The 21,133-nt window shown below is 57.4% G+C and overlaps 1 protein-coding gene and 1 long non-coding RNA gene across 2 annotated transcripts; one reads left to right on the forward strand and one right to left on the reverse strand.

The window, feature by feature from the left end:
* Positions 1-2,254: 2,254 nt before the first annotated feature.
* Positions 2,255-2,972, reverse strand: LOC127464822 (uncharacterized). The gene is made up of 3 exons (XR_007901651.1): positions 2,817-2,972; positions 2,680-2,718; positions 2,255-2,353 (listed from the first exon to the last, which is right to left on the reverse strand). It is a non-coding gene; the product is annotated as an uncharacterized LOC127464822 (long non-coding RNA).
* A 1,224-nt stretch (positions 2,973-4,196) lies between these two features.
* LOC127464826 (zinc finger protein 3-like) lies at positions 4,197-20,170 on the forward strand. The gene is made up of 3 exons (XM_051775291.1): positions 4,197-4,380; positions 19,091-19,403; positions 20,143-20,170. Exons 1-3 carry the CDS (start codon positions 4,329-4,331, stop codon positions 20,168-20,170), a joined length of 393 nt encoding a protein of 130 aa, XP_051631251.1. The 5' UTR covers positions 4,197-4,328.
* The last annotated feature ends 963 nt before the right edge of the window (positions 20,171-21,133 follow it).

Below are 21,133 nucleotides of genomic sequence, written 5' to 3' on the forward strand. Positions count from 1 at the left end.
CCCAAGTCTCTGCCAAGCTCATGGACTCTGGGCTTCTGTGCCACCCCAGCCTTTGGGGACAGCGTGCTGGTGGCTCAGAGGCTCCGTCCTTGCCTTGCCTTGCCCATCTCCTGGCTGCCAGGCAAGGGCCTTGTGACATCAGAGCCTCTGTGGAACAGCGCGGGGGCTGAAAAGTGTCAGTGCTGCGTCCCCGTGCCCAGAGCCTGGGCAGAAGTCGGCTGGCAGGGACGGGCAGAGACTGTGCAGAGGTGTCAGCTCGTCCCGCAGCAGCACCATGCCCAGCCAGGGCATCTCCTGGCTCCTCAGGCTCTCGGTGCTCCTGCTCTTGCCTGGCCCACTGGAGCCTTGCAGCCGTGCCACAGGTGCCATTGCTGAGAACCGGGGTTTGCCTTGGCTGGCCCCTTGGCAGAAAAGGCAGGAGAGGCTGGAGAGAGGGGAAGGAGGGGGGTCAGGCCGCTGGGATGGTGCCGGCGGGCCGTGAGCCCGAAGCCAGCAAGGCCTTGGACCCACACGGTGTCAGGGGAGGCCTGAGAGCCCCCAGGGAGGAGGAAAGCTGGGCAGGCCCCAAGGCTCCTGGGCCTCTTCCTTGGCAGCCCTTTGGCCAAGGCCCCCAGGCAGAGGTGGGGCTCAGCCCCTGCCCAGCAATGGGGCACAGGCTGAGCCCCAGGGACACCAGACCCAGGCGGCCTGAGCTCTTCTTCCTGCAGCGTCTGCCTGGGGCAGCCCAGCCAGGCCTGAGTCTCTGCAGGAGAGACCAAGCCCAGCCAGAGAGGGCTCAGCCCTCTGAGGCTGTACTCACTGCAAAGGGAACAAAACATTGGCCCAGAGGACATCCTGCCCCCAAATGGAGAACTGGAAAGGTCAAGAATAAAAAAGTCACCCCCCTCCATTCTTCAAAAAATGTGATTTCTTTGCAGTGGCCATGCCTATTGCCAGGGGAGCAGAGCCACAGGCCCAGGAGCAGAGCGACAAGGTCAGGTGCTCTTGTGCTGGCCTGGTGGGCAAGGGCAGGGGATTGCAGGGCTCAGCAATGAAGCATTTCCCTCTTCTCTTTGGAGGGAATGTTGCACTCTGAGGGCATCCATCAGTTTGTGCCTTTGTGATGACAAAAAACCCAGTCTGAGGAACTGCTCAGAGACTTTGGATCTTTGAGTAGCAAAGGGATTTATTGCCGATGTCGGCAGCGAGCGTGGTTCGCACCACAGAGAACTTGGTCGAGAGTTTCACACAATAACGGGGTTGTATACAATTTTCATATATGATTAAATATGATAAATCATATTCATCTGATCACAACATCTATCTATGCATATTAATAATGGGTGGAGCTCAGGCAGAGTTTGGGCAGGACTTCTCTTGGCCCTCAGTTCTGGGAGGGGTTTAGGTGAGTCTGGGGTCTCTGCTCCTCTTCATCAGTTCCCAGTGTCCCCATCCTGGTCCCTCATGTTCCCATTCCATTCCTGGTGTTCCCATTCCCATTGTTCCCATCCCATTCCTGATGTCCCCATTCCCAGTCCCTGGTGTCTCCAACCTGCTGCCGATGTCCCCGCTCCCATTCCTGGTGTTCCCATCCCTGTTCCTGCTCTCCCCAGGCTGCTCCCAGTGTCCCCAGCGTGGTCCTCCAGGTCCCCATTCCCATTCCTGGTTTCCCCATTCCCATTCCCAGTGTCCCTGTACCCATTCCTGGGGTTCCCACCCCAGTTCTGTTTTCCCCATTCCCATTCCTGGTTTCCCCATTCCCATTCCTGATGTTCCCATCCCAGCTCTGTTTTCCCCATTCCCATTTCTGCAGGTCCCCATTCCTGGTGTCCCCATTCCCAGTTCCTGCTGTCCCCAACCTGCTCCCCATGTCTCCATTGCTATTCCTGCAATCTCCACTCCATTCCTGATGACCCCAGCCTGCTCCAGGGTCCCCAACCTTCTCCTGGTCATCCCATCCTGCTCCTGGTGCCCCCATCCCTTTCCCCATTGTCTCCTGGTGTTCCCATTTCAATTCCTGATGTCTGCAACCTAGTCCCAGTGTCCCCATCCCTGTCCCCAATGTCCCCATCCCAGTCCCCCCTGTCCCCATTCCCATTCCTGGTTCCCACAGAGGAACTGCCGGATGCCGGAGGAGGGAGCCAGGATTTCTTGCCCAAAGCAGGAGATTTTCACACCCAAATTAAAGCCTCAGGAATAATTGTGGTCCTGGATTTCACACGGGAAAAAGCAGGAAGTTGATCCATCGGGAAGAGCCGCAGGGGGCCGAGGTGGGTGGGAGCAGCGGGATGAGCTCTGCCAGCAGCTCCTGCCTTTCCACAGGGAGAGGGAAGGGGTGGATCCAGCTCCAGGATTGCTCAGGCCGTGATTCCTGCTGGGATGAGAGCGGGGAAAGGAGTCACCATGTCCCTGTTCCCATCCCAGGGGATGGAGCCGGCTGTGGAGCCCAGGGAGAGTAGGAACTGCTCCGGAATCACACCTGATCCTGCTCCGTCCATCCCACCCCAATCCCACTCCAGAATCCAGCTCTGATCCCCGTCCACAACTCCACCTGATCCCACTCTGGAATCCTGCCCTGAGCTGGAATCCCCTTCCAATCCCGCTCCAGCCATTAGGCCCCCATTCCCCTCTGGAATCCCGGCATCCATCCTGGGATCCCTGCACAGAGGATCTGGATCCACACACGCTGCTGGGACTCACTGGTGGGCGCGGGGTCGTATCCATTCCCCTCCCTCTTCCCTATGGAAAGAAAGCGGGATCAGCACCCGTGGCACAGGATCCCCGGAATGCTGCCGGGCGGATCCGTGCCCCTTGCCGACCTCCATCCCGGGAGTTACCGGATCGGAGCTTCCAGACACCGACTGCCACGAGGCCGATGATGATGATGATGGCAGCGATGAGGGACACAGTGTCCTAGTTAGAACAGCTGGGACCGATTCCTCACTGGATGGGTGTAGCCCAAAAGTGTGTATTCTATGGCCTTCCATGCCATTTTCCCAGGAACTGTTGTCGGGGGGTGGGGGGGGGGGGGGTGCGAGGTGGGGAGGGTGTCCCTGTCCTCATACCCTTTTATGGAATTCCCTACTCTGAGAATCCTCATATCCTTTTATGGAATTCCCCACTCTGAGAGAACGAACTGAGCATCCTTTTATGGAATTCCCCGCTCAGAGAACCCTCATATCCTTTTATGGAATTCCCCGCTCTGAGGGAATCACTGACCATTCCTGCCTGAACTGGAGAATATATAAACCTGGAGTTTCAGAACCTTTCCACCACTCGTGGTATCCACAGGAAGGCTGCAGCTCACCACTCTCAACTAGACTGAGACCACCACCCTCAACTGGACTGCAATCACCACTTCTGACCAGACTGCAACAGCTCTCCCACCAGCAGGTTTTTTTTCCCTCTCCCTTTACTTTGGACTCAGGGGGGGGCCCAAGGAAAACCACTTTGTTCATGCCCCAGGGTGCTGGGTTATACCTTTGGGTTTTGTGGGTTAAAACCAATTGCTTGTCTGTATAATCAGACTTATTGGGCAAGGGGGGCCCAAGGGGGGCCCAAGGGGGCTGGTCCAGGGGGGGAAGGGCTGCAAGGGGTGGATCCCGGAGGAGGAAACCCGCCAAAAGCGGCGGCCCAGCCGAGGGAGGAGCCGAGCGGGAGCACAAAGAAGAGCAGCCAAAAGGTCCTGGCGGTGGCTGGGCAATGGCGGGGGGGGCGAGAGCGGTTTGGGGGCCCCCGTGAGAGCCGGGGGGGAACCCTGGTAGCCGCGGAGTGGGGAGAGCGGAGAGGGGTGATCCCGGAGCTGGGGGACCCCCGGAATGCTGGAGGGGGGGGAGCAGAGAGGGAGCGCCGGGCCCCTTAAGCGGGGGTCCCGGAGAGGGGGAAGGCCTTGGAGTGTGGAGAGGAGGGGGGGCCTTGAGGCGGGGTGGGAGCCGAGAGCGCCAAGAGGTTTGCGAGGGTGGGAGCCGAGAGAGGAGGACCGGCCGGCCCCGGGAGACAGAGTGGGGAGAAGTGAGCCCTGGGACCCCCCTGACAACACTAAAGGGGACCCCGGAGAGTGGGAACCCCCCGGAGCCGTGGGACCCCCGGCAGCCCGGAGAAGGGGGACCCCCAATGCAGGCAGAAGTGCCATCAGACCAGACACGGGGACCCCCCTAACGCCAGAGAGCAGAGAGGGGGAATTTGGGAGCGGTTCTTGGGCTGAATGTTGGTGTTTTGGGGGTTTTTATGGACACAAGATGCCCGGTGAGTCCTAGAGCTGGACTTGGGCAGGAGGAACCCCCAAGGCAACGCACTCATCCCTTGTTTCCCCCCCCCATCAGGATTTCTGCTTCCCAAAGCTTGGGCGGATGGAGGAGGAGGCTGCGAGGAAGAGGAAGATGCCTTGGGCCCCCCAGGCAGGTGAGGAGGAAGTCAGTGCCCCTTTGGGTGGGTCTTTTGTCTTTTGTGGCCGTCCTGCCGGGGCCGGAGTTGGGGGGATGTCCTTGGGCTTCCCTGTGGGCCGGAGGCAAATCCCCTGCGTGTCCTTGTTGGTTCCTGCCCCAGGCCCCGAGGTGAGGCCGGAGAGCGCGGAGGACAAATCCCCCCGGCAGAGCCTGGTGGGAGAGGCCGTTTTGAAGGGCTCCCCGGCACAGGAAGGTAGCGGGGAGGAAAAGGGCCGGAGATGCCCCCGCAGGAGGGACTCCAAAGCCAGCCCAGGGGGCTGTGAGGAGGAAAGAGCCAGCGTGTGCCGGGAAGGCGGCCGGAGCTTGAGGCGGAGCTGCGAGCTGGTGGTCCCTGAGCAGCCTCCCAGCAGGGAAAAGCACTTCAGGTGCTTGGAATGTGGGAAGAACTTCAGCAAGAGATCCAACCTCCTGACGCACCAGCACATCCACACTGGGGAACGGCCCTACACGTGTGAGGAGTGTGGGAAGAGCTTCAATCAGAGCTCCAACCTCCTCAGACACCAGACGATCCACAGTGGGGAACGGCCCTACATGTGTGAGGAGTGTGGGAAGAGCTTCAATCAGAGCTCCGCCCTGCTCCAACACCAGATGATCCACAGTGGGGAAAGGCCCTACATGTGTGAGGAATGTGGGATGAACTTCAACCAGATCTCCACCCTGCTCCGACACCAGATGATCCACAGTGGGGAATGGCCCTACACGTGTGCGGAGTGTGGGAAGAGCTTCAGGAAGAGCTGCACCCTCCACAGGCACCGTCGCATCCACACTGGGGAACGGCCCTACACGTGTGGGGAGTGTGGGAAGAGCTTCAAACAGAGCTCCCACCTTCTCAGACACCAGACGATCCACAAGGGGGAACGGCCCTACATGTGTGAGGAGTGTGGGAAGAGCTTCAAGCGGAGCTCCTACCTGCTCCAACACCAGAGGATCCACAGTGGGGAAAGGCCCTACATGTGTGACGAATGTGGGATGAACTTCAATCAGATCTCCGCCCTGCGCCGCCACCAGATGATCCACAGTGGGAATGGCCCTACACGTGTGGGGAGTGTGGGAAGAGCTTCAGGGACAGCTCCAGCCTTTGCAAACACCGTTGCACCCCCACCAGGGAATGGCCCTACAAGTGCTTGGAATGTGGGAAGAGCTTCAGCACAAGCACCAAACTGCTCAGCCACCAGCAAATCCACACTGGGGAACAGCCCTACACGTGTAGGGAATGTGGGACAGCTCCACCCTCTACAGCCACCATCGCATCCACATCAGGGAGAGGCCTCACAAGTGTGGGGAGTGTGGGAAGAGCTTCAGGGACAGCTCTGTCTTGACCTCCCACCAACGGACCCACCGGTAAGAGAAGCCCCGAGTGCCCCGACTGCGGGAAGAGCTTCGGCCGCTGCTCCAACTCCATCAGCCATGGGAGGACCCGCGTTGGATGATCCACAGGGACCCCCGTTGGGCACAGCCCTGGTGTGCTGGTTTAAAGGTAAACCAGCAGGGGAAATGACAGCGGTGACACCTAGAATGGGATGGAACACCTGGAATGGGAATGAGAATGCCTGGAATGGGAATGGGGACATCAGGAATGGGATGGGGACAATAGCAATGGGATGGGAACACCAGGAATGGAAATGGGAACACCTGGAATGGGAATTGGGACATTGGGAGCAGACTGGGGACACTAGGAATGGGAATGCGGGCAGCAGGAATGGGAATGGGGACATGTGGAATGGGGAGGGAACACCTGGAATGGGAATGGGAACACCTGGAATGGGAATGGAGACACCTGGAACGGGAATGGGAACACCAGGAATGGGAATGGGAAAACATGGAATGAAAATGGGGACACCTGGAATGGAAATGGGAACACCTGGAATGGAAATGGGGACACCTGGAATGGAAATGGGAACACCTGGATTGGGAATGGGAACAACTGGAATTGGAATGGAGACACCTGGAATGGGAACACCAGGAATGGGAATGGGAACACCTGGAATGGAAATGGGGACACCAGGAATGGGAATGGGAACACCTGGAATGGGAATGGGAACAACTGGAATTGGAATGGAGACACCTGGAATGGGAACACCTGGAATGGGAATGGGAACACCTGGAATGGGAATGGGGACACCAGGAATGGGAATGGGGACAAAAGGAATGGGAACACCTGGAATGAAAATGGGGACACCTGGAATGGAAATGGGAACACCTGGAATTGGAATGGAGACACATGGAATGGGAACACCAGGAATGGGAATGGGAACACCGGGAATGGAAATGGGGACACCAGGAATGGGAATGGAGACACATGGAATAGGAACACCAGGAATGGGAATGGGAACACCGGGAATGGAAATGGGGACACCAGGAATGGGAATGGAAACACCTGGAATGGAAATGGGAACACCTGGAATTGGAATGGAGACACATGGAATGGGAACACCAGGAATGGGAATGGGAACACCTGGAATGGAAATGGGGACACCTGGAATGGGAACACCTGGAATGGAAATGGGGACACCTGGAATGGGAACACCTGGAATGGGAATGGAAACACCTGGAATGGAAATGGGAACACCTGGAATTGGAATGGAGACACATGGAATGGGAACACCTGGAATGGAAATGGGAACACCTGTAATTGGAGTGGAGACACCTGGAGTGGGAACACCTGGAATGGGAATGGGAACACCTGGAATGGAAATGGGGACACCAGGAATGGGAATGGGAACACCTGGAATAAGAGTGGAGACACCTGGAATGGAAATGGGGACACCTGGAATGGGAATGGGGACATCAGGAATGGGAATGGGGACACCTGGACTGGGAATCGGAAAATTGGGAATGGGAATGGGAACATTGGGAGCAGGTTGGGGACACCAGGAATGGGAATGGGAACACCTGGAATTGGAATGGGAACACCTGGAATGGGAATGGGAACATTGGGAGTAGACTGGGGACACCAGGAATTGGAATGGGGACACCTGGAATGGGAATGGGAACATTGGGAGCAGTTTGGGGACACCAGGAATGGGAATGGGAACACCTGGGATTGGAATGGGGACACCTGGAATGGGAATGGGAACATTGGGAGCAGACTGAGCACACCAGGAATTAGCATGGGGACTTCTGGAAGGGAATGGAGACAACAGGAATGGGAATAGGGAAAACAAAGGTGGGATGGGAACACCTGGAATGGGAATGGGGACAATAGGAATGGGAATGGAGACACCTAGAATGGGATGGAACACCTGGAATGGGAATTGGAACACATGGAATGGGAATGGGAACACCTGGAATGGGAATGGAAACACCTGGAATGGGAATGGGGGCAGCAGGAATGGGAATGGGAACACCTGAAATTGGAATGGGGACACCTGGAACGGGAATGGGAACACCTGGATTGGAAATGGGGACACCAGGAATGGGAACAACTGGAACTGGAATGGAGACACCTGGAATGGGAACACCTGGAATGGGAATGGGAACACCTGGAATGGAAATGGGGACACCAGGAATGGGAATGGGAACACCTGGAACTGGAATAGAAACACCTGGAATGGGAACACCTGGAATTGGAATAGGAACACCTGGAATGGGAATGGGGACAGCAGGATTGGGAATTGGGACACCAGGAATGGGAATGGAAACACCTGGAATGGGAATGGGGGCAGCAGGAATGGGAATGGGGACACCTGGAATTGGAATGGGGACACCTGGAACGGGAATGGGAACACCTGGATTGGAAATGGGGACACCAGGAATGGGAACAACTGGAACTGGAATGGAGACACCTGGAATGGGAACACCTGGAATGGGAATGGGAACACCTGGAATGGAAATGGGGACACCAGGAATGGGAATGGGAACACCTGGAACTGGAATAGAAACACCTGGAATGGGAACACCTGGAATTGGAATAGGAACACCTGGAATGGGAATGGGGACAGCAGGATTGGGAATTGGGACACCAGGAATGGGAATGGAAACACCTGGAATGGGAATGGGGGCAGCAGGAATGGGAATGGGGACACCTGGAATGGGAATGGGGACATCAGGAATGGGAATGGGGACACCTGGGCTGGGAATGGGAACATTGGGAATGGGAATGGCAACATCGGGAGCAGGTTGGGAACACCAGGAATGGGAATGGGATCACCTGGGATTGGAATGGGGACACCTGGAATGGGAATGGGAACATTGGGAGCAGACTGGGGACACCAGGAATTGGAATGGGGACACCTCGAATGGGAATGGAGACACCTGGAATGGGAATAGGGAAAACAGAGGTGGGATGGGAACACCTGGAATGGGAATGGGGACAATAGGAATGGGAATGGAGACACCTGGAATATAAATGGGAACACCAAGAACTGGGAATGGGGAAAACAGAAGTGGGATGGGAACACCAGGAATGGGAGGACGGACAATAGGAATGAGAATGGAGACACCTAGAATGGGATGGAACACCTGGAAAGGGAATTGGAACACATGTAATGGGAATTGGAACACCTGGAATGGGAACACTTTGAATGGGAATGGGAACTCCCGGAACGGGAATGGGGACACCTGGAATGGGATGGGAACAACTAGAATGGGATGGGAACACCTGGAACAGGAATGCAAACCCGTGGAATGGGAATGGGAACAGCCGGGCCCGGGCTGTGTCCCTGGGGAAACAGGAGGCCAGGCCCAAAAGAGTTAACTAAGAAATTGGGGCCTGCTAACAAGCTACCAACATCCAAGACCATCTGTGCTCGTTCTGTTCTACTGACTGGAGCAAAGCTTCAGAGAATAGTACAGGAACATGTCCTAGGCCTCGAGGGGATAAATTAGAGAGACAGCAGGATCAGGGAGACATTGGAATAGGAGGAATAGGCCGGGAGCCAGGGCTTTTTCCAAGCTTCAGTGAGCGGGTCAAGAAGAATGGAAGAGAAGGAAGGTCAAGCTGAGGAAGATGAGTTGAAGCCCCCAGAGCCATGGAGGAAGAGTGGAAGTACCCTCAGGATTGAGGGCCAAGAGAAACACCGCCCCAAGCCCCACCTGAGCTCCACCTCTACTCCGCCTGTTATTAATATGCAGAGATAGATGTTGTAATCACTTGAATATGCATTTAATCCTAGCTGAAGATTGTAGAAAAATGCTGATTTTGTGTGAAGCCTTCCAGCAAGTTTGTCCAGCGCCAGCTGGCTTGCTCCCAACGTTGAATAAACAAATCCCTTGCTGCTTAAAGATAAAAAAGTCTCTGAGCAGTTTCTCGGACCGATTTTTCGTATTCAGCGCCCAGTCAGTCCCAGGATGATCCCAGTCACTCCTGGTCTCTCCCAGTTGCTCCCAGTATGATCCCAATCACCTCCTGCATGATCCCACTCACTCCTGCTATGATCCCAGGATGACCCCAGTCACCCTCAGTGTGGTCTCAGTTGCTCCCAGCATGGGCCAAGCTTCTCCCACCGTGATCCCAGGATGATCCCAGTTGTCCCCATCATGGTCCCAGTTGCTCCCAGTTGCCCCTAGCACAGATCCAGTCACTCCAAGTATGATCCCAGTCCTCCCTCCTGACAGTCCCAGTCAATCCCAGTTGCTTCTATTGTAGATCCAGTCACTGAATTCCTTCCAGTTGCCCCCAGCCTGGTCCTAATTCCCCTTCACGTAGTCCCAGTCACTCCCAGTACGGTCCCAGTCACCCCCACCGTGGTTACAGACACTCCCAGTATATCCCAGTAGAGCCCTCAGAATGCTCCTAGTCCTTCCCAGTCACTCCCAGATGCACCAGTAACATTCCAGTTTCCACCAGTATGATCCCAGAGAGTCCAAGGCACTCCCACTATATCCTATGTGGCTTCCAGTTGCTCCCAGTAGCCCTCGGTGTGGTCCCAGTTGCTCCCAGTCTGATCCCTGTTGCCCCAGTTCTGGTCCTGGAGGGTCCCAGTGTGCTCAGATCCTGCTCCCGGGGGTCCTGCTGGGTCCCAGTCCTGGTCCCGGTGTATCCTGGTGGCCCAGTCCATCCCAGTCCATCCCAGTCTGTCCCAGTCCATCCCAGTCCATCCGAGTCCATCCCAGTCCATCCCACCTGTCCCAGTCCATCCCAGTCTGTCCCAGTCCATCCCAGTCCCTTCCCAGCCGTTTCCCAGGTCCTGCCCCCCCGCCCCCCAAGATGCTGACGGGGTCGGGGCTCCGTCTTTGGCTTCGTCTCCCTGGGCCTGCCTGGAATGAAGGGGCCGCTGGGACACTGCGGGACCTCCTAAGACCAAAGGAACCCCGGGAGAATTTGGATACTCCTGGAATCTAGGCACAATTGGGACACTGCAGGGCCCTATGGAAAAAAAGGAACCTTGTGACGCTGCGGAATTCCTGGAATCCAGGGGCCTTTGGGACATGGGGGCCTCATGGAACCAAAGGAACCCTGAGGTGTTTCCGAAGGTCATGGAATCAAGGGGCCACTGGGACACTGCAGGGCCTCTGGGAATTAAAGGAACACTGGGACACTGGGGCAGGACATCCCCCTGCAATGGCACCAAGACAATGCCCCATTTGCAAAGGGGTCAGTGCTGAGCTGAGAGGGGGCCAGGCCAAGGCAGGAGATGTTGGACCCCAGACTGGTTTCACCCCAAATGAAGCCCCTGATGGTGAGGGAACCCCTGGAGTCCAAGGACTGTCAGTCCATGGGTTTCTACCAGAAAGGGCCAGTCCCCTTTCCCAGGGGCAGGTTCTTCCAACAGAACCCTTCTTGGGGGTGTGTGGAGATTCCTGCCTTGGCTGGGGACCCCCCAAGGTCACTGCTGGAGGTTGAGAGCAGAGATCTCCCCACGAGCGCTGGTCTGGGGGAGTTCCATCCATCTCTAATTAAGAATTCTTGCTTGTTTGCTACCTTTAGTAGAATTGCTTCAACAATTGCTTTAGTGTAGTGCCCTGTCCTATCTTATCCTGTACTACTGGTAGTTTTAGTGTTTCTATTGTTCACTAAATAATTCTGACTAAAAGCTTTTGTGTCATCATTTGCAAACAAAAGAATTCATTTTCTTTCAATAGATCTGATTTGCCATCATTAAAGCCTGGGGGACAAACATGGTTCAGTCACCCCTCTAGAATTGCTCTAAATTTCAACTGTTGGCACAATGCAAGGCTGAGATTGGATCCAGCAGCCACCAGCACCCAGAGTAAGTTGGGAGCTCAGGGGGACCACCCCCTTTCCCAACCCCCCAGTGCCCAAAGACCCCCATGGGACCATCCATCCCTCCAGACCACCCCCCCCTTTTCCACCCCTCTCCCTGTTCCTCCCACTTCTCCATGGTCCCCTCAATCCCCAGCCACCCCAAGATCAGTTTTGGGGTCCCAACCCCCACTTTTTCCCCCTCTCCCACCCCTCACACATCATCCCCCAATCCCCACCTCCCTCATGCTCAGTTTGGGGGTCCCACCCTCCCCTTTTCCCCACTCTTCTGACCTCTCTCACCCCTTCCCATCAGCCCCCAATTCGCAGCCTCCCTCCCCCTCCACTTTTGGGGGGTCCCACTCCCCTCCCACTCAGTTTGGGGTCCCACCACCCCTTTTACCCCCTCTGACTCACCGACCCCCCCTTCCCAACACCCCCTCTAACCCAAGAGCTCCTCGCCTGCAGTGGGAAGGGCTCCCAGTAACACCAGAGCCCATAAAAGTCCCCCCAAAAAAAGGGTTAGGTGGAGTCCTGGGTGGGCTCTGAGTGGGTTTGGGGGTTCCTTGGGGGTTGTGGGGTGGTTTAAGGGGGTCCCAGCACACTTTGGGATGCGTTGGATGCCGTGTTGGGGTGCAGATGTCCCCCCAAAGCTCCCCCAGAACACGGGGACACAAGGGGGGGGCACAGAGGGGTCCCCATTCCTGATCCATCCTGGAGCAACCACACTGGGGGCAACTGGGATCAGAGTGGGAGCAGCTGGGCCCCTGCTGGGATCATACTGGGATCATCCTGGGAGTGACTGCAATAATACTGGGAGTATGGGAGAGGGACTGCAACCATACTGGGGATGACTGGGATCAAACTGGATTCATTGAATCCACTGGAAGTGTCTGGAATTTACTGGGATCATTGGGGGTGACTGGACTCCTAGTGGGATCCTACTGGGAGCAACTGGGACCATGCAGGGGCAAGTGGCATCCTCCAGGCAGTGCCTCCCATTTCTGAGGAGAGAGTAAAATAAAAAGCTCCTCACTGCCCCCACAGCCTTTGGAGAGTCTTCAGCCTGGAATGTGGATGTGCTGGTTGGTTCTTTTGTGTGGGTCAATCACCCAAGGCAAAATCTCCCCTCCCCCGTTCAACATCCCCCCTTACAGCAATGCAGGGCAAAGAAAGATTCCCTGCCTGGGTTTTTTTGAACAAGTAAACCTGTGACAACCTCCCAGGCTGCTGAGCAGGGACAAGGAGGCAGTGAGGGCCCAGGGCTGCAAGGGGCACTTGTCTCCTCATGGTGGGACCCTAAATGGGCAGAAAAGAAACCCCCAAGGCTCAATTTGGGAGCAATAGTGGGCAGCCATTCTCTGTTATCAGCCCCTCACCCATGGGAGGACCTTCCCCCCAACCATGAGTGTGCCCTGTTCTCCCCCAGGGCAGCTGAGATTTACTCACAATTTTACACATCCAGCAAATGTCTTACATATTCACTCCTTCCCTCAGAAAGATCACACCCATGGGAATTAGCTCAGAGAGGTCCTTCTGAAGTCCTTCCAAAGTCCTTATTTGGTCACTGGGGGCCTTCTGGTGGCCTCTTGGTGGTCTCTGGTGCTTGTTTGGAGCTTGAACTTTACTTGACCTTGTCTGTTGAGCAGAGTATTTACAGTTGGATACAGAGGACCCTTGTTCAGCATCTCTTCTCCAAAACCTGGACACTTATGTGACAACTACCCCAACTGAAAAGCATTCAGAAACTTCCCAATTTTGTAACTCCCCTGCCAGAAACTTCCACTGCAAAGGCCCGTGGAAAATTGCCGAGCAAGGGAGAATTCCTGCTCTCAGGAGAGACCCCGCCTGGTTTGACGGGAGGCCTGGGAAGGACCCCCCTGGCAGAAGCTTTCCCCCCAGGCTCTCCAAGCTCCCGGCTGTGGGCAAAGCCAGCCCATGGCCCAGCGGGGTGGGCTGGGGCTGCCCAGGGGCAGGAGACACGGGCCCCACGGAGCGAGGCCAGCGGAGCCCCAGTGGGCCGGGGCTGGAGCGCCCGAGGCCCGGGAGAGGCTGGAGAGCAGGCAGGGAGCCCGCAGGCCTGCCCGCTCCCAGTTGGCAAGGGCTGCAGGCAGAGAGGCAGCTCTGCAGGCCTGGAGCAGCACAGGGGCTCTCCAGCTCTGCCCTCGGCACAGGCCTCTCCCAATGCACCAGGCACAGACGGGCACCATTGCAAAGGGGAACCTTTTAGTCCCAGTTTCGGGGGGAATCACAGACTCGCCCCGAGGAGCCACAGCCAAGGGTCTGGTGGCAGCAGGGGGCCCTTCCTGGACATTAGAGACCTTTCCTAATCTTTCAGTGGGCCCACTTTGCCTTTGGATTCGTTGTTTCCATTAATCACAGAGGGGGTGTTAGGCCATAAATCACCTTTAGCCAGCACACAGCAAAAATTCCTCACAAGCTACTTTGGAGAGAACACAGCTTGGGAAAAGCACTAGAACTGTCAGTTTTGTGAGAGTTACCCTTGATAAACTTCAGTGAACAAAGCCTGGGAGAGAAAGATGTGCTCTGGTGCACATTCCAGTGGGCACACAGGGGAATGCTGGGCTGGAATGTTTGTTTCCAGGTGGCCTTGTGGCCACTCCCTGTGCCAGGGGATACTGTGCAGGCCACCTGGAAACAAACATTCCAGCCCAGCATTCCCCTGTGTGCCCACTGGAATGTGCACCAGACACCCTGAGGGAAGAAACATTTCCAGAGGAGAAGACTTTGCTCTTCCTGCTGCAGCCACAAATGGGACAAATGAAACCCTCCAACTCTGTCCTTTTGTATCAGCCAGTCAGACACCACTTTCTTCTGGTCAGGGGGTGTGTTGGGGATAACTCCAGCCCTCCCTGCCCCCCCAGCCTTTTCACTTATTTATATGTGTTTAACAAAGAAAGAATTTAAAGGGCATCAGTTCTAACTTACATCATCCTCTTCAGTATTTAGTATTCTGTCCTCTATTGGTTATTGACTTCTCACTTCTCACCCTAATTAGTCCCCATTTTTCAGGCTTTTTATTATCCTTTTCCCAGGTAGGGAGTTTCCAACACCTAATGTATGGTCTTTGTTAACCTCTTCTTTATCTTCTAGTTCCTGCACAATGTCCTTGTGGTCTGTAAATTCTGCATTCCTTGTGTCCAGTTTCAGCAATCCACCTCTCTCCCCAGGCTTTGTTCACTGAAGCAGATCAGGGCTAGTTTAGCAAAACTCAGAGTTGCAATAATTTTCCCAAGCCTGTTCCCACAAGAGCAGGTGATGACAAACTTTGCTAAGTGCTGGCCAATAGTGACTTAAGACTAACCCACTGTTTAGGATGAATATTCTGGTTATGATTCACTAAAGCAATTAACTAACAAGTTAATGAACACCATTCATTTAAACAAATCAGGAAATGATCTCGTTCCCAGCAGCAGCACCGAGTGCCCAGAGCCGATGTGTGCAAGTGCTGGGCTGGAGCAGAGACGTGCTGGAGGGGCAGATGGCAATGGGACAGCACAGAAAGGGGAAACGCTTCCCCCCAGGCCAGGGAAAGGCTGGGTTGGTCTCTGCAGCCCTGGCAGGAGAGGCCTTTGCTGTCGGGGGGTCTCTGCAGCCCCTGAGGGGCTGTGCTGGAGGAGAAGCTGATCTCAAGGCAGGACAGAGATGCTGAAAATGTCTTTGGGTGGGCACATCTCGTGATTCAGGAACACTGACAATCATCCCACAGAGCCTTGGTTGAATCATCAGGTGGGTGATGAAGGGACAGAAGGGCCTGCAAAGCCTGGGAGCAGGTCCCCCATTCCATTGCAAGTGGGAACACCGTGGGATCTTCTGGCAGGGCAGCAGGGCTGGGCACAGGCAAGCCAGGAGATGCTGGAGGCTGTGGCAGACAGCTCTGGGCCCCAGACAATCCCTGGGCTGCCCAGGGCTGCTCTCTTGCTGCCAGACAAGGGGGTCTGGCTGGGCAGGGGAAGGCTGAGGGAGCCAGGGTTGCAGGGAGCAGGGAATGGTGGAGCTGCAGGACAAGGAGCAGAAGGGCCCTGCAGGGCTGCAGCAGAGCTGATTGCAGGGAGCTGCCTTCAGGGCAGGGATTCTGCCCCTGGGCTCTCCCTGCTGAGGCCACACCTCGAGTGCTGTGCCCAGTTCTGGGCCCCTCACTTTGGGGAAGGTGTTGAGGTGCTGGAGCGTGTCTGGAGAAGGGCACTGGGGCTGCTGAAGGCTCTGGAGCACAAGTGCTGTGAGGAGCAGCTGAGGGAGCTGGGCTTGCTGAGCCTGGGCAGAAGGAGGCTCAGGGGGGACCTTCTCACTCTCTACAACTCCCTGACAGGAGGGGGGACCCGGGGGGTCGGTCTCTTCTCCCAGGCAACCAACAGTGGGACAAGAGGGCACAGCCTAAAGCTGCACCAGGGGAGGTTTAGGTCAGACAGGAGGCTCAAGTTCTTCCCAAAAGGGGTGACTGGGTGTTGGAATGGGCTGCCCAGGGAGGGGGTGGAGTCACCGTGCCTGGAGGTGTTTCAGAAAAGACTGGACGTGGCTCTCAGGGCCATGGTCTAATTGACAGGGTGGGGTTGGGTCATGGCTTGGACTCCATGATCTCAGAGGTCTTTTCCCACCTCGTTGATTCTGTGATTCTGGAATGGCCCCTTGGTTCCATGAGGTTTTGCAGTGTCACAGTGGCCCTTTGATTCCATGAGGTTCCACAGGGTCACAAAGGCCACTGGATTCCATGAGGGTACCAAAGGTCTCAGGGCTCGTTTGATTCCATGAGGCCCCACATGTCACACTGGCAACTTTGTTCCATGAGGCTCCACAGTAGCCCCTGGGTTCCTTTAATTCCATGAGGTCCCGCAGTGTCACGATGGTCCCTTGATCCCATGGGGTTCCGCAGTGTCCCAGGGTTCCTTTGGCTCCATAAGGCTGATCTCAGGCTCTGAGATAGAACTGAACCAGCAGTGGTTGTCCAGAATGTGCCCTAGAAAATTTCTGTGTAACCAACTGCAATGGAGAGAAAACAGCCAAGGAAAGGAAAGAAACAATGAAGGGAGGAACTCGTGGTTCACAGAAGCAGCAAAGCAGGCAAAGGTGGGGTGTTAGAGAATCCCAGAATGAAAGAATGTGCGAGTTGGAAGGGACCCCAGAGGGATCATCAAGTCCAACCCTCAGCTCTGCCCAGGCCCATCCCCAAGAGTCACAGCCTGTGCCCCAGAGGATCATCCAAACTCTGCTGGAGCTCTGTCAGCCTTGGTGCTGTGCCCACTGCCCTGGGGAGCCTGTTCAGTGCCAACCACCCTGGGGGGGAAGAACCTCTTTCTAACATCCAACCTGAGCCTGCCCTGACACAACTCCAGGCCATTCCCTGGGGGCTGTCCCTGGTCCCCCCAGAGCAGAGCTCAGGGCCTGCCCCTCCTCTGCCCCTCCTGAGGAAGTTGGAACTGCCATGAGGTCTCCCCTCAGTCTCCTCTTGTGCAGCTGAACACCCCAAGTGCCCTGAGCTGCCCCTCCTAAGGCTTCCCCTGCAGAGCCTTCCCCATCCTGGTGGCCTCCTTTGGACACTCTCGACTGGCTCAATCTCTTCCTTCCATTGTGTCCCCCCCGAGTGCCCCACTATTGAGGTGAGGCCGCCCCAGGGCAGAGCAGAGCGGGACAATCCCCTCCCTGGCCTGGCCATGCTGGGCCTGATGCCCCCAGGACAGGGTTGTCCCTCCTGGCTGCCAGGGCACTGCTGACTCCTGGCCAAGTGGGCACCCCCCAGGACCCCCAGGGCCCTTTCCCAGCACTGCTCTCCAGCCTCTCATTCCCACTCTGTCCCCACATCTGGGGTTGCCCCATCCCAGGGGCAGAATCCAGCACTGCCCCTTGTTGAACTTCCGTGGCTCTGCCGCCAACCCATCCCTCCACCACTGCAAAACACCCACCGGGGACCCCCAAAATCCCCCTAAGGGGCATTTGCGGCTCAGCTTTGGAGTCCTGTAAGATCCAAACATTCTCCCCCTACACCCCCCCCTTCCAAAAAAGAAACAAACACCAAAACCCCCATCAAGATATTTGGGACAAGCTCCCCCTTCCCGATCCCCCGCGAGATGGGGCGGGGGGGACGATCCTGTTCCCGTTCCCGCTCCGCCTTTCTCCCTGCCCTTCCTGCCGCCCCTCCTTCTCCTGCTGCATCGCTGCGGCCGCGGGCGGAGCTCTGGGGTGAGCGGGGGAGGGGGACGAGCCGATGGGAAAGGGGGGAAAGGGAGGAAACGGGGGGTAGGACCCCCAAAGGGAGCGCGGGGGGCGGTGGGTGAGCCCCAAAGGGAGCTGGGGGGAGCCGGGGTTTGGGGGGCCGGTGGGCAAGGGGTGGGCGAGGGGGGCTAAGGGGAGGTGAGAGAGCGGGCAAGGGGTTCCCTTGGGGGTCCCTTGGTGTCCCCATGCGTTGATCTGTGGAGAGGGGGGCCCTGGAGAGGGGACACCCCCGGGCTCGCTGTGCCGAGCCGGCGGTCGGGGCCGTGCTGTTGGTTGCCGATCCCGGCCGGCTGAGCCAAGAGCCCGGCCACGTGTGCGGGGCCCGATCCGCTCCCTGCTCTCGTTGCCCCGGGGCAGCCTCTGGTGTCCCCCCGGCTGTGGGGGCGTTTTGTTGGCTCGGGCACAGGCGGCCCTTGTGCGGGGCTGTGTGCCGGGGGGCTGCTGGGGGTCCCCGGGGGGTGTTTTGGGGCGGTGTCGGGGTGGGTTGTGGGCAGAGCCCCGTGGGTGGTCGGGGGGCTGCGGGTCCCCCCCTTGTTGGGGGTTGGTGTTGGTGGGTGAGGCCCCGGCGGCTCCATTGTGAGGCCGGTGTGGGCGGGGGGGGCTGGTCCGGGGGAGCCGGAGGGAGCCGAGGCAGCGGGTTTGGGGAGCCCTCGGGAGAGCCGGGGGTGGGGGGAGGAAGGGCGGGAGCCCCGGAGTGTGGAGAGCGGAGCGGGGCGATGGCGGAGCTGGGGGACCCCCGGCAGGCTGGAGGGGGGAGCAGGGAGAGGGAGGAGCCCCGGGAGCCCCGGGAGGCTGCAAGGGGGGTCCCGGAGAAGGGGCAGCCTGGGCAGTGGGGACCCCTGGGATCCCCGGGCCAAGAAAGTGGAGAAGGCGGAGAGGGGGAATGTCTGCGAACCCGGCCCCCTGAAGCAGAGAGTGAGGGGAGAAGGGACCCCTGGGACCCCCAAAAGCTGAATGTTATTATTTTGGGGGTTTTTATGGACAAGATGCCCGGTGAGTCCTAGAGCTGGACTTGGGCAGGAGGAACCCCCAGGACAACGTGCTCACACCTTGTTTTTCCCTCCCCAGCAGGATTTCTGCTTCCCAAAGCTTGGGCGGATGGAGGAGGAGGCTGCGAGGAAGAGGAAGGTGCCTTGGGCCCCCCAGGCAGGTGAGGAGGAAGTCAGTGCCCCTTTGGGTGGGTCTTTTGTCTTTTGTGGCCGTCCTGCCGGGGCCGGAGTTGGGGGGATGTCCTTGGGCTTCCCTGTGGGCCAGAGGCAAATCCCCTGCGTGTCCTTGTTGGTTCCTGCCCCAGGCCCCGAGGTGAGGCCGGAGAGCGCGGAGGACAAATCCCCCCGGCAGAGCCTGGTGGGAGAGGCCGTTTTGAAGGGCTCCCCGGCGCAGGAAGGCAGCGGGGAGGAAAAGGGCCGGAGATGCCCCCGCAGGAGGGGCTCCAAAGCCAGCCCAGGGGGCTGTGAGGAGGAAAGAGCCAGCGTGTGCCGGGAAGGCGGCCGGAGCTTGAGGCGGAGCTGCGAGCTGGTGGTCCCTGAGCAGCCTCCCAGCAGGGAAAAGCACTTCAGGTGTTTGGAATGTGGGAAGAGCTTTAGGAGGAGAACCCACCTCCTGAGGCACCAGCACGTTCACACCGGGGAACGGCCATACACGTGTGGGGAATGTGGGAAGAGCTTCAGGAAGAGCACCACCCTCCTCAGCCACCGTCGCATCCACAGTGGGGAAAGGCCCTACACGTGTGGGGTGTGTGGGAAGAGCTTCAGGAAGAGCTGCACCCTCCACAGGCACCGTCGCATCCACAGTGGGGAACAGCCCTACACATGTGGGGAGTGTGGGAAGAGCTTCAATCAGAGCTCCAACCTCCTCAGACACCAGACGATCCACAGTGGGGAACGGCCCTACATGTGTGAGGAGTGTGGGAAGAGCTTCAATCAGAGCTCCGCCCTGCTCCAACACCAGATGATCCACAGTGGGGAAAGGCCCTACATGTGTGAGGAATGTGGGATGAACTTCAACCAGATCTCCACCCTGCTCCGACACCAGATGATCCACAGTGGGGAATGGCCCTACACGTGTGCGGAGTGTGGGAAGAGCTTCAGGAACAGCTCCACCCTCCACAGGCACCGTCGCATCCACACTGGGGAACAGCCCTACACATGTGGGGAGTGTGGGAAGAGCTTCAATCAGAGCTCCAACCTCCTCAGACACCAGACGATCCACAGTGGGGAACGGCCCTACATGTGTGAGGAGTGTGGGAAGAGCTTCAAGCGGAGCTCCTACCTGCTCCAACACCAGAGGATCCACAGTGGGGAAAGGCCCTACACGTGTGAGGAATGTGGGATGAACTTCAATCAGATCTCCGCCCTGCGCCGACACCAGATGATCCACAGTGGGAACGGCCCTACACGTGTGGGGAGTGTGGGAAGAGCTTCAGGGACAGCTCCAGCCTTTGCAAACACCGTTGCATCCCCACCAGGGAATGGCCCTACAAGTGCTTGGAATGTGGGAAGAGCTTCAGCACAAGCACCAAGCTGCTCAGCCACCAGCACATCCACACTGGGGAACAGCCCTACACGTGTAGGGAATGTGGGACAGCTCCACCCTCTACACCCACCTTCGCATCCACATCAGGGAGAGGCCTCACAAGTGTGGGGAGTGTGGGAAGAGCTTCAGGGACAGCTCTGCCTTGACCTCCCACCAACGGACCCACCGGTAAGAGAAGCCCCGAGTGCCCCGACTGCGGGAAGAGCTTCGGCCGCTGCTCCAACTCCATCAGCCATGGGAGGACCCGCGTTGGATGATCCACAGGGACCCCCGTTGGGCACAGCCCTGGTGTGCTGGTTTAAAGGTAAACCAGCAGGGGAAATGAGAGCGGTGACACCTAGAATGGGATGGAACACCTGGAATGGGAATGAGAATACCTGGAATGGGAATGGGGACATCAGGAATGGGATGGGGACAATAGCAATGGGATGGGAACACCAGGAATGGATATGGGAACACCTGGAATGGGAATTGGGACATGGGGAGCAAACTGGGGACACTAGGAATGGGAATGGGGGCAGCAGGAATGGGAATGGGGACACGTGGAATGGGGAAGGAACACCTGGAATGGGAATGGGAACACCTGGAATGGGAACACCTGGAATTCGAATGGAGACACCTGGAATGGGAACACCTGGAATGGGAATGGGAACACCTGGAATGGAAATGGGGACACCAGGAATGGGAATGGGAACACCTGGAACTGGAATGGAGACACCTGGAATGGGAACACCTGGAATGGGATTAGGAACATCTGGAATGGGAATGGGGACACCAGGAATGGGAATGGAAACACCTGGAA

This window comes from Manacus candei, unplaced genomic scaffold (assembly GCF_025592945.1).
Source record: "Manacus candei isolate 608988 ecotype Guabito, Panama unplaced genomic scaffold, ASM2559294v1 h1tg000278l, whole genome shotgun sequence".
NCBI lineage: Eukaryota > Metazoa > Chordata > Aves > Passeriformes > Pipridae > Manacus > Manacus candei.

Coding starts and splice junctions, on each gene's coding strand:
- LOC127464826 (XM_051775291.1), top strand. CDS start 4,329: ATGGAGGAGGAGGCTGCGAGGAAGAGGAAGATGCCTTGGGCCCCCCAG. Junction 4,381..19,090: donor GCCTTGGGCCCCCCAGGCAG/GTGAGGAGGAAG, acceptor TTCCTGCCCCAG/GCCCCGAGGTGAGGCCGGAG. Junction 19,404..20,142: donor AGGAGAACCCACCTCCTGAG/GCACCAGCACGT, acceptor AACTTCAATCAG/ATCTCCGCCCTGCGCCGACA.